The sequence below is a fragment of the Lactuca virosa genome, chromosome 7, assembly GCF_052849685.1.
Source record: "Lactuca virosa cultivar CGN04683 chromosome 7, Lactuca_virosa_CGN04683_v6, whole genome shotgun sequence".
Lineage (NCBI taxonomy): Eukaryota > Viridiplantae > Streptophyta > Magnoliopsida > Asterales > Asteraceae > Lactuca > Lactuca virosa.
Genome location: NC_136432.1, coordinates 73,785,777 through 73,798,873, shown reverse-complemented (window position 1 = coordinate 73,798,873; position 13,097 = coordinate 73,785,777). Strand labels below are relative to the sequence as shown.

At 32.4% G+C, this 13,097-nt stretch overlaps 1 protein-coding gene across 1 annotated transcript; it reads left to right on the top strand.

Annotated features, from left to right (window-relative positions):
• The first annotated feature begins 7,197 nt into the window (after positions 1–7,197).
• LOC145126818 (translation machinery-associated protein 22-like) lies at positions 7,198–12,058 on the top strand. The gene is made up of 7 exons (XM_079062107.1): positions 7,198–7,466; positions 7,569–7,646; positions 11,133–11,194; positions 11,303–11,384; positions 11,459–11,526; positions 11,617–11,700; positions 11,796–12,058. The coding sequence occupies exons 1-7, from the start codon at positions 7,319–7,321 to the stop codon at positions 11,850–11,852; spliced, it is 579 nt and encodes a 192-aa protein (XP_078918233.1). The 5' UTR covers positions 7,198–7,318; the 3' UTR covers positions 11,853–12,058.
• Positions 12,059–13,097: the final 1,039 nt, after the last annotated feature.

Genomic DNA, 13,097 nt, shown 5'->3' with positions numbered 1-13,097 from the left:
AACTATTCTCGGTGTTTCTGCTAACGTCCCTGAGACGGAGTTATGGTAGTGGGTAGAAGTAGGTTTTGTACGGGCGTTAAGATTTACTCATCACGTTGCTCGTGCGAGAATAGGGGTAGAAGGGATAGTTAATAGACGTCTAATCCTATAATTACTTATAGGGGGTGATCCTTATTGGTCACATCTATAATCACATAGTGCATACCAGTTATACATAATCTGAGATAAAATAGACCTTCGAATAAATGACTCTACTCTAAGTCCACAACCAAACAAGGAACAGGAAGTAGATCAATAGTCATAGATTCTGAGTCTATAATATCCTTAATTATGTATAACCTTGGCATATGCACTTAGTCATTATATACCTACTAATAGGGGTCTTTAGTTTTCACATAAGTTGGTTATTGTATCACAAAATACTCCTATAGTATTTTAATGTTTGACCTATGTTTTTTAATGTTTGTTTGTAGATAGAATTGGTAAGTTTTTAGACTTGTTGCAACGCCACAACCATTCCCGGGCATATGCTAATCACTTCTGGGTTAGACATAGTTGATCAGGCTATGTCATTCCCAGACCTGACCATACATCCCCAAGCCTACTTGTGCCATTCAACAATCACAACTTTTGTTTTGTTCTAGAATGATGCTGACCTTAATATGTATGCATGCATGTATACTTTTAACAAGAAACTATTTATTTCCAAAAGTATAGTTATTTGAAAATGTTACATCAGAGACCTTAGTCCCAATGCATTTATAGTTTGTATATCTTATGTGGTTCGATATACTTAGTTCACTATAAACAATGCTCTGATACCAATCTGTCACACCCCCAAACCAAGGATGGCGGAAACGTCCGGGGGTGGAGGACTTCATGTAAGTATCACAACAACGAGTATAATGGTGCTCAAAGTAAATACAACCATCATAAATATAATTGAAAAGGTTACACCATAGTATATGTTTAGATGTTTCAAAATCAATTACATTATGATGACAAAATAAACTGTTTGACGATTTAACGTCCCATCCTCAAAGTGCTGATGTTTTCCTGTTTCACTGATTTCCTGAGAATACAAGTAGTTTTGAAAAGTGTCAACAATTAAGTTGGTGAGTTCATAAGAGTTTTGTTTGAGAAAGAAACCGTTTTCCTTGTAAAAGCAACAAAGTATGTTTCCAGAAAATCCAATATTTTCTTAGTTAAGTGTGGAATGAATGCTCCTATGTTATACGATAATGAACCCTAGAGGGACCCATAGATTCCTTCTATAATCGCCCAGCGTATATAAGTTATATAAAATTTGAGTTAAATAAACCGTTGAATATAATGGGTCTGCCCTAGGTCCACAACCAAACAAGGAACAGGAGATGAGGCGGGCCCACCAATTCTAAGTCGATTGTGACTAGATTCTTATATAACTCTATCATATACACTTAGCAATTATAGCTGAAGTCTAACAATTCTAGACATAATGTAGTTTTAATAGAAATATGTTTCCAAAGAAAATCCGATATTTTCTTAAAGAGTGAATCGTAAGTTTCTATATTAATAAATAGTGCATCCTAGAATTTCCTATAGTTTCCTTATATAATCTCTAAGTGTATATAAGTTATATAAAATTTAAGTTAAATAGACCGTCGAATGTAATGGGTTTGCCCTAGGCCCACAACCAAACAAGGAACATGAAATAAAGCGGACCCACCAATTCTAAGTCGATCATGACTAAATTCTATATAACTCTAGCATATACACTTAGTAAGTATGGCTGAAAACTAACAATTCTAGATAGGATGTAGTCTTAAAAACCAAAGACCGAGACTATGCTTATCATAATTCATCAAGTAGTGGTAGTGGACATAAACTATACATATCATAATTCACCAAATAGTGGTAGTGATAGTGAACATGAATTATACATATTGTAGTTTATCAAATAGTGGTAGTGGTAGTGAACATAAACTATATATATCATAATTCACCAAATAGTGGTAGTGATAGTGAACATGATTTATGCATATTATAGTTTATCCAAAAGTGGTAGTGGTAGTGAACATAAACTATACATATCATAATTCACCAAATAGTGGTAGTGATAGTGAACATGAATTATGCATATTATAATTTATCCAAAAGTGGTAGTGGTAGTGAACATAAACTATACCTATTATAGTTTATCAAGATGTTTGTAATGTATATGCAATCTAACTATACCTATTATAGTTCTAGCATGTTTGTTTGTGATGTATAAGGACCCTTTTCTATGTAAGTCGAATGTATAGCAAAAATATAACTATGTGTTATCATGCCTTATTTTTGTACTAATGGTAATAATGGAGGATTCTTACAATTTAGTGAGTATTTTCTGTTATATAATTATACCACAATAAGAAACACATGTAAAATATGAAATCTTCAAAGATTAACACTTTTGCTCAACAAGTTACAAAGTGTGATGAAAGTTATAAGCTGTTATCTAGATTTTTACCTTTCTACACTGTTTTAGAAAAATCATACGAAGTCAAAAACTGATTCCGTAAATTCTACGAGTCCACAAAATGTGTCTAGTTTATTCATGATTTTTATTATGATTTTTAGAAATCTTTAACTTGTGTTAAAATGTTCATATTCACAGATTGGTCGGAATTCATTTCTGAAATGATAGGCAGTTTTGTAAAAATCACCATAAATCATAGAAAAATCGTATGGAGATGTTCAAGTAGTCATTTTAAAGGTATGAACCTGAAATATTTTCATATTAAACAGTTTTGAAAGATATTAAGTTTAAGGTAGTGAAAACAGTCCGTGAATAAGACTCAACTTTTCTGATGAAAGATGTTGTTTGAGTTTAGTTAAGTTTTTGGTGTTTTAACTTGTATTCCCCCCCCCCCCTCCACCTTAAAACTTAAGAAAAACATGAAAAGATAGGGGTATGAACTCACCTTGTGTGTTCTTAGTGGATGGATGTGGAAGAAAAGAAGTGTTCTACTCAAGAACACTAAGAAGATGCCTTGAAGATTTCGAGAATCTAACACAAATATGATGGAGTTTGTGTAAGAAAAACTATGATTGGAGTAGAAGGAAGTGAAATAATTATATGGAGGATGAATATACTTACCAAAAGTGAAAGAAAAGCTTGGAAGAAAGCCCTTGAATCTCGAATTTTAGTGAGAGAATTTAGAGAGAAAATGTGTTTGATCTTTGGTGGAAGAATGAGATAATGAGAGAAAGTGTTAGGAGAGAGGATAGATTTCAGCCTTAGACAAGGAATGGGGTTGGGAAATGATGGGAAAAGGACTATGAATGACCAGGTATGGTGGAGGGTGTGGGCTGGTCATGGAGTGGGTGTGGATGGTTGCTTGTGTCATAAACTAAAGTAAAGTCAACACTCCACCTCAAGTACTTCACCCACTCTTCTTGGATAAGATTTACACTAAAAAACGTGATTATTAATGAATTAAGGGGTTTTATATGTTAAAATATGATTTTGGATGAAAACCCCACGTTAAAATAATTAAAATTGGGCTTAGAACGCAAAACTAGTCGAAAACCGGGAAGAAAAAGGCTTCCTGCAAAGTTGCTCGGATAGGGCCGAAGTTCGGTCCCTTCTGCTATGGACCCGAAGGCGAAATAGACCGAAGGTGATATGGGCCGAAGGCGAAGGTCAGGAGCGAAGGCGAGGTTCGGGTTCGGGTCAGCAGGCTTCGGTCCGAGAAGGTTCGGCTCAACAGCTTCGGTCCGAGAAGGTTCGGTTCCAAGGGGTTTCGGGCTCGGTCCTCAGCAGTTCGGTTCCAAGAGGTTTCAGGTCCGAGAGGCTTCGGTTCTAAGAGGAAGGTTTCGGTTCGTTAAGGTTATTTTTCAAGGAATCTTCCCGTTTTGAGCGGTTTTTCACCAAGTTAAGTGTCGGGATGACCCGAAAGATTATAAAAAGTTGAAAGAGATTTTTAGAGAGATTTGGGAGAGATTTCGCACACTTGGAGAGATTTCTCATACAGAGAGAGATCTGGGAGATATTTCACATACTTGGAGACATTTCTCACATGGAGAGAGATTTGGGAGAGATTTCACATTCTTGGAGAGATTTCTCCTACAGAGAGAGATTTGGGAGAGATTTCACGTACTTGGAGAGATTTCTCCTACTTAGAGAGTTTTGGGAGAGTTAGAGTGAAAGAGATTTGGATAGACTTCTTTTGTGACCTTTTTGAGTGTTTGGCTTTGTAACGCAAGGTTCTTACACTCTGTTAAGCCTTGTTATAAATGTTATACGCTCTCGAGGGTATGGAATAATGTTTTATCGAGTAGATTCATCACTTACCCTGATTAGGGTTAGAATTTCCGAACACGTGAAAACTCTAAGTGATAATTTATATTAATATTGCGAGTTGTTCAATAAGAAATATAGTGGAAACCCCAATGTACAAGGGTTAGATGAGTTGACCGGTTTGACTTGTTGACTTTAGTTGACTTTGACTTGGCCAAAAATTGACGGTTGTCACAGTATGTGATGTATGTTGTTATTTAATATGTATGTGCTATGTTATGTTATGAGTAGTATGTTATGGACCGGAAGGTCATTATGATATGGACCGGAAGGTCATTATGGGTAGGACCGGAAGGTCTACCAGGATTGTGGGACGGAAGTCCTCTGAGACACATTGACCGAAAGGTCTTGTAGAGCTATAGCCTTGAGTGGCGTATGTGCGTATGTGGTATTTTGGGGAACTCACTAAGCATTTATGTTTACAGTGTTTGTGTGATGTGTTTCAGGTACCAGTGAGGATCGCGGGAAGGTGCCGGCATGATCTGTACACACTGATGGGATTTATGTATTAGAGATCTTGGGATTTGTTTTATTATGATGACATGTGATACAATGGATTCTTATGATATCTTATGAATGAAATTATGTTTTAAAAATGAAAAATTGTTTTGAAAATTTACGTTGTTACAATGAACGTTTTAATCAAGATTACTTTTATATTATCTTATTTAGGTACTCGCACTATTTCTTCCTATAAATAGACAATCTTGTAAAATGTTTGAAGGGTGTCCGATTTCATTTTTTCTTGTAAACGTATCAAGTGAAATACAAATCTCCTTATCATATATCTTTTATTCTTCATTGTTCATACTTTGTTGTTCACTGTATAATATCTTGTGTTTGACTGCAAACCAAATTATGTTTCAACAAGTATTCTTCTAACTTGCTTACATTTAACAATATATGTTGTTGTTATGTTTCCTTTACATTTCCGCTATTTGTTATTGTTGAGCTTCATTAAGATCCACAAGATTAACTTATAATTCCGCACCATAATCTCTTTGTCACTTAAGTTCTTCTCTCAACAAACAAGGATAAAAAAGGGAAGTTAGGGGTACGAAGGAGATAGTGGTAGACCTTGGAAGGGAGGAGAGAGTGATGGTGTACATCGGGGTCTATTGCATAGGTGAGAGGCTGGAGGAGGGATGAAGCGAGGGAGGTGTTCGTAAAGGAGAGTTTATTGGAGAGATTTTTGATTTCATTATGGTGTGATTTGATCTCTAACTATCTGGTAGAAAGGGAGAGAACTTGGGAGATGAGGGAGACAATAGAGTTAGGGTTTAGTGTATTTATTTATTGTCGTTTTTAAGTTAAATGACTAAAATAACCCAAACATGTTGGTCACTTAACGGAAAAACAAATGGCTAACGATATTAGAGACGAAACACACAACTTTTAAATATATTAGGGATTGTCCGAGTTAATTTTTGAAAATAGGCACTAAACATGCATTTTAACACCTGTACAAGGGACGATTCACGTAATTTACTCTAAAATTAAAGCATTTGTAAATAGAGCTGTAAACGAACCGAACAAACACAAACATGTGCTTGTTCATGTTCGTTCATTTACGTTAGCCCAACAAATGAACGAACACGAATGGATAAATGAATGAGTTTTCTTGTTCATATTCGTTCGTTTTAACAAAGTACATTGTTCATATTTGTTCATTAATGTTCGTGAACATGCTAAACGAACAACGATAAAAAACATAATTGAACATATATATGGACATAAATGGCCATATAATGTACTAATATAATAAAAAAATTGAACACATATGAACACAAGTAAACTTAAATGAACGACCATAAACGAACGTTCACGAACTTAAATAAACAAACAAGATCATTGTTCATGTTCGTTCATTTAACTAAACGGAAAAAATTTGTGTTTATGTGCGTTCATTTATTAAATTAAATAAACATAAACTAGTGTCGAATCTAAAATAGAAAAACATGTGGTTCCTAATTAAGTGAAGTTGAAAAAAATAAAGAGTCCACGATACATGTGGCGGGCCGAGTCGAGTCGAACCAGTAAAAACCACTCCGCTTGACACCTAAACCTAAAAAACAACTACTTTGCACGACCGAATCTCTTTTTATTAAAGAGTCCATTTCCAATAATCATTTCTTACAACCAATAATGTATGAGAAGTTGTGTTGATTTTCAAGTTTCATTATAACCATCAACCATCCATTTTATAACATCAAATAATTACATCTCTTTCTTTTTATCTCAAATGTTTTGATAAATATTAACCATTTGTTTTGCAAATTTAAATATCCATTATTTCTTTTATTTATTTCTTTTATGATTTTGTCAAATGATATAAGGTAGGTCATAACTTTTTTTTCAAGATGGTTCCTAAAATTTATTCAATATAAATATTATATAAAAAAAAGTAGGTCCTAAGACTCACCTTTATTATATGTAGTTACTTCTTTAACATAAACAAACTTCTCGTGGTTTACAAACTATTTGTTAAAAATTCCGTTATTTGTAAAAGTTGTAAGGCATGTTTGGCAAAAGTAGCTGTTAGCTGGAAGCGGTTAGCTGGTAGCGGGTAGCTGGTAGCGTGTAGCGGGTAGCTGGTAGCGTGTAGCGTGTAGCGGGTAGCTGGTAGCGGGAAGCTGTAACTTTTATTTGTTATATGAATATTTGACAAAAATAAATGGAAGCTTTTGAAATATAAAAAATTACATAAAAAGACAATTGATTAAACGCCCGTACTGCCAAACGAATTTTTTTGTTTAAAGTCGAACGTTTTGTAAAAAGCTAAAAGTTTTAAAACCTTTTTGTTTAAGCTTTTTGTTTAAAAACATGAAGTAGCTTTTCACTTTCCTATTTCTCATAGGATACGACGTCGCTTGCTTAAACTGCGGCTTTCGTTCACTATATGCGTTCTTCCATAGCAGAAACCCTTTTAACACTCGAAATCAAAACCGCTGATATTTTTCAGATAGCCAACTTCACCCATTTCAATAAGCTGTAATGGCAGAAAAACCTCAACCGGTTCGGGTTTTATACTGTGGTGTTTGCGGCTTACCCGCCGAGTACTGTGAATTTGGTCCCGATTTCGAAAAATGCAAACCCTGGTTGATCCAAAACGCACCGCAACTTTACCCAGATCTTATTCAAGGTAAAAGATTCTATACCCTCTTTCATTTAAAACATTTGGATGTTTATTATGTGTTCAATTGTGATAAAATTTGTTATTCTCCTTTTTCCGAAAACGATTCAGAGTCAAATTTGAATGCAGCTGATAGAGTTTCTGATCAACTACAATCGTCTTCAATCACAGATGTCACTGGACCTTCTGGTAATCCTTATTTGTTGTTTTTTTTTTTAAAAATTATTGTTTTAATCGAAACTCGCAGTAGCAACTTGTGCCATGCCTAGTATGAAGGGGTTGTGAAATTTACAAATTGATTATGATAAATTATTAGGGGAAATTTCATGTAATCTCCACTTCATTTACTAAAATGGGAGAGGGCTGTCTTTTAATATAAGTTGCTTCTGAAATTGTATTTTTGCAGTGGTAACAAAATCACTAAAAAATCTCAATTCTGTGTGGATGATCATGAATTCATGATATGGCTTTGAAAGTAGTGCATAGATTGGTATACACTATACATATGTGGATCTATGAATAGGATTGGAACAATAACTTGTTTATATGCATTGTTCTGATGAACTACTAATCAAATGTGAATTACATATTAAAGGAACAAGAAAATATACAACTGAAGTTGTATACTCTATTCTTGGAGTTCATTAATGGAGTACACTGTACACCAGAAGATCATCTTTTACAATAGGGAAATCTCCGGAAAAGTCCTAATATTTCACCCTAATTTACGAAAAAGTTCCAAACTAAAATTTGTTTATGAAAAAGTCCCAATTACCGGTAAAAATGACGATTTGACCATTTTTTCTCGGTTTACCAGTTTCATTACTTACCTGGTTCCATTAAAGTTTCATTATTTTACCATAATTTACGAATAAGTCCCAAACTAAAATTAATTGATGATTTAGCCCTTTTCTCCTTGTAACATACATATTACCGGTGTCATTGCATTGCAGACCTGGACACATAGTCATTAAATGAGCTGATGATATGGATATGTTGGGTTATATAATGTCATGTTTACCATAAAAGATGATATCCTGATCTAATATATATTTTTTGAAATATAAAATGTATTCAACGAAAACTGCAATAATTACATAAACCAGATTAGGAGTGCACCCAGTAAAATGTATGTTAAATGGAGAAAAGGGCCAAATCATTAATTAAATTTATTTTGGGACTTATTCGTATATTATGGTAAAATAATGGGATTTTAATGAAACCGGGTAAGTAATGAAACTGGGAAAAATGGGTCAAATCGTCATTTTTACCGGTAACTGAGACTTTTTCGTAAATTAGGGTAAAATATTAGGACCTTTCTGGAGATTCCCCTTTACAATATGCTAGAGTCCTAATTTAAAAAAGATAATTACATAAGTAGGAATAATTATCCTACTTATGTTATCTCAGTGTTGTCAATAGCGATCGCTATAGCGAATAGCGAGGTGAGGCGATGCATTGTCGCTATGGGGTTCATAGCGACTGAATAGCGACATAGCGACCTATTTGATTTTTTTTTTAAAATTTTTTTATTTTTTTATTTTTTAAATCTAGTATAAATGGAATTGTTTTAGGGTTTTTAGTTGACTAAGTCAAAGAGAGCATTGGATATCTAAAACTAACACTTGTTTTTTTTATAATATGCATGTTTTAGAACTTAATTGAACTAATAGTCTTGGTTTTTAGCTTGTGTATTAGTTATAATTGCTAATTAGGTGAAGGTAAAAGTAGTATTAATTTTTTAATAGGCATTCGCTAAAATGAAATAGCCATCGCTATTTCATCGCTATCGCCACATAGCATATAGGTAGGTTGTCGCTATTACCTCGCTATCGCTATCGATAACACTGTTATCTAAAGATAAACATTGATCAATAAAGATAACTAAGAACTAACCAGTGTTGTCAATAGTGATCATAGCGATCGCTATTGCGTTTAGCGAGGCAAGGCGTTGGTGTGTCGCTATGGGGCTTATAGCGAGGTAATAGCGACGTATCGATATAATGTTTTTTTTATAATTAAATCGATTTTTTTATAAATTGGCAAAATTGATTGCTGGAACATGTTTTTACTGATCGGAATTGGTCTAATTATTGATTGGGATTGCCAAATTTGCATTTGGGATCGCCAATTTGGTGTTTGGATCACCGATTTGGAGATTGGCAGGAAAACCATCGATCGAAAAAAAAAAGTTGTGCTTCACCTCTTCGATTAAGTTTCTGAATTCTGATGTTATGATTAATGCTTCTAATACATTCAATTGATTATATATTCCATATTTCTGTACTCCTATCTACAATTCCTTTAACTGCCTACACCACAATTCCAGTGTTACCACTTTTGTTCCAGTTTTGTTTGAAGTATTAGTTGTTGGAAATTTGGTTTGAAGTGTTAGAAGTTCCATTTTTAAGGAAACTTGAATTTTTGTTTTTATGTTAAATGTTATTAAAACAAATAGGAGCAAAGTTTTCTGAGATTTATGTTAGTTTGATGCCAAGTAGTGTGATAATGGAAAGTTTTCCTGCACTGCTCCTTCTCTCCATATCAGCTTCAAAGGTTTTTGTTCTAGATTCTTTTACACTTAGTTTCTTTCTTTGTTGTACACCTATGTACTTACTATTTCTGTTCTTCTCAGTTATAATTTGAATGCTTATTGTGAATCAGTTATTTAATATTCATGTTTTAGAACTTATTTGAGCCACTAGTATTGGTTTTTAGCTTATTTATTAGTTATAATTGTTAAATAGGTGAAGGTATAAATAGTATTAATTTTTTATTAGGCAATCGCTAAAATGAAATAGCCGTCGCTATTCCATCGCTATCGCTACGTAGCATATAGGTAGGTTATCGCTATAACCTCGCTATCGCTATCGATAACACTGGAACTAACACGTAGCTGGATCACATTTCACAATAGTCTTGATCGACATTCATCTGTATTCATATAACTAAAAAGTTTACACTACATCTCTAGCTAGGTATGTAATTCACACATATCTAGCTCTTTATAGGGTTGGACTTGATTCTTGGTGGATATTTTGTGAGTAATTGTAGGGACATGCTTTCCGATTTTTCCTTGATAAAGTGTATATCAATTTCCCGATGTTTTGTTCAACCAGAATGCACAAGACTTTTTGAAATCTCAGTGGTAAACTTGTTGTCACATAGGATATATATTGGATCACTTCCTTGCACTTTAAGTTCTTCAAGCATCATTTTCAACAAAATCCCTTCACATATGATATGCCATGACACATAGCCTGGCAACAAGGTTTCCCCATAAACATGTATACGATGTTGTAGACATTTTGTTCTTCCAATTCTCCATTAAGAATGCATTCTACTAAAGAAAGCTATATTTTAATATTTATAATATAAAATAGTTGCTTGTTTAAATATAAATAAAAGAAAAAAAGAAAAGAAGGTAAATTCTTTATCCCACATTGTTTCTGTGAACGAAAGAAGAGAGGCGCAGTGCCATATAAATAAGGGGCTGTTTGATAGTTGTTGACTGAGTCAGATCTGACTGAGTCTGGGTTTGAAGCTCTGATTGCATCTGCCTTTGACTGAAACTATGTTGTTTGATTACACATCTGATTGGTAGTGTTGACTACTGAAAATGATCATTTTACCCTTTTGTCATGTTTATTAACTCTTGTCTTTCATCAAATGTAGGTTCTTCGGTGCCAAAGCAAGAGCCAGTAAAACGACTCCCAGGAGGAAAGATAAAAAAGAAGGTACAAAATTACAATAATAATAATAAAATCATTTATGAAACCATATAATTGTTTTTTAAAATTCATTTATATTACTCAAGATTTTGATATCATATACTCTCCATGTAGGACAAACAAGAAGTTATAATCGAGAAAGTAACACGCAACAAACGTAAATCTATCACCACAATAAAAGGCCTCGAACTGTTTGGTAAGTTTAATTCCCATTTTTGTATTTTTCTTGAATCTTAATAATTAATTAATTAATTAATTAATTAATTCCAGGTGTTAAACTGAGTGAAGCTTCCAAGAAACTTGGAAAGAAATTCGCAACTGGAGCTTCAGTTGTAAAGGTATACTTTTAATCCTTTCATAACCAAATTAATCATTTATTATTTTAATATTTTAATATTTAAATTTTGTTACATTATTATTCTTCTCAGGGCCCAACTGAAAAAGATCAAATCGATGTACAAGGAGACATTGCGTATGATATTGTGGAATTCATTACAGATACATGGCATGATGTAATTAAACTTATTATATATTTTTGTCCACTTTTATGAAGTTTATAAATAATTAATGAGTTAGAGAATAATAATTTTATTTGAATATATTTCAGGTTCCTGAAAGTGCGATTTATTTCATTGAAGATGGGAAGAAGGTTCCGGCTGTGTGAAGAAACAGCAACAGGAATGAATTAAAGAAAAAGTATGTTTGTTCGTGTTCTTGTGGGTGTAACTTTTTTAAAAGCAATATTTGTAGTTTTTATACATCATTTGATTTGGCCCACGAATCAAGTTTTGGATTTGAGAGTTGAAATGTGTTTAAGGGTTTGAAATATTTAGACATTTAATAGTAAAAGATCCGATTATGACTTTTCAATATTCATGTATCTGTGTGTATCTGTAATCATATCTGTGTATCGATAACAACTTTTCAATCTAAATGGACACTTGTTAAACAAAAAATAACATATCGTATCAAGTATTTTTGAGCTATTTATATTAATATATAACATATAACAGATTATTTACAAGTTTTGCATTTGATGAACTCTAGTTTTTGTTTGCCTAAAAATAGGAATGACTTATGTATGGATAAAATGTTGTATAATTAAGACGTGTTTGTGTTCTGTTTTAAACTAAATAATCATTTGGAAATACATTCCAAAAAACTCAATTTCACAATAAAATTCTCTCAATACTAACGTGAGAGAAAGACGAATTCTCTATAATAAATGAATTTTTTTTTTTGTTTTTTTTTTGTCATTTGTTACATTATTATTCAATTTGTTAAATGTCATTTTGTTGTTATTTTGAATTAATTTTTTTTTCCCACATATCATTTTATGAATTTTTTTTTAATTTTATTAAATTCCACATAATAATTATTGAATAAATATAATAATAAATGGATATTAATTTCATTAATAAACTTACATTTTAATTTCAAATTTCTCAAAATTAAAACTCATTAGTTTCTTTTTTTATTTAAATTATGTGTTTAAATTTAAAAGATAAAAAACATTTTCATTATAATAATTCATTATTTTTTTTATTTTTTTATAAATTCAAAGTTCTCAAGTATTTTGATCTTTATATTTTAATTTTTTTTCAAATTAAGGTATGTAATAAATGGATCTCACTACTAGTTATCTTAATATATCAAACCAAGTTTTTGGCTAAATTCTATAAGTTATTTTGTTTAAAATTAAAAGAAAGACAGCCACATCTATATATATGTTTAGATTAAATGTTCGACTCATTAAACATATTAAGTAAAAATAAAATAGAAAAATTAAACAACTCCTTAGTCCTTACACAATATCATAGATTTCTAAAGATTGTGAATTTTCCATTGTCGTTCTTTCATTTCAAGAAATTAGATTTTTTTTTTATTTAAGATTGTTAAAAGATTTATG

Coding starts and splice junctions, on each gene's coding strand:
- LOC145126818 (XM_079062107.1), top strand. CDS start 7,319: ATGGCAGAAAAACCTCAACCGGTTCGGGTTTTATACTGTGGTGTTTGC. Junction 11,195..11,302: donor GAGGAAAGATAAAAAAGAAG/GTACAAAATTAC, acceptor CTCTCCATGTAG/GACAAACAAGAAGTTATAAT. Junction 11,701..11,795: donor TTACAGATACATGGCATGAT/GTAATTAAACTT, acceptor AATATATTTCAG/GTTCCTGAAAGTGCGATTTA.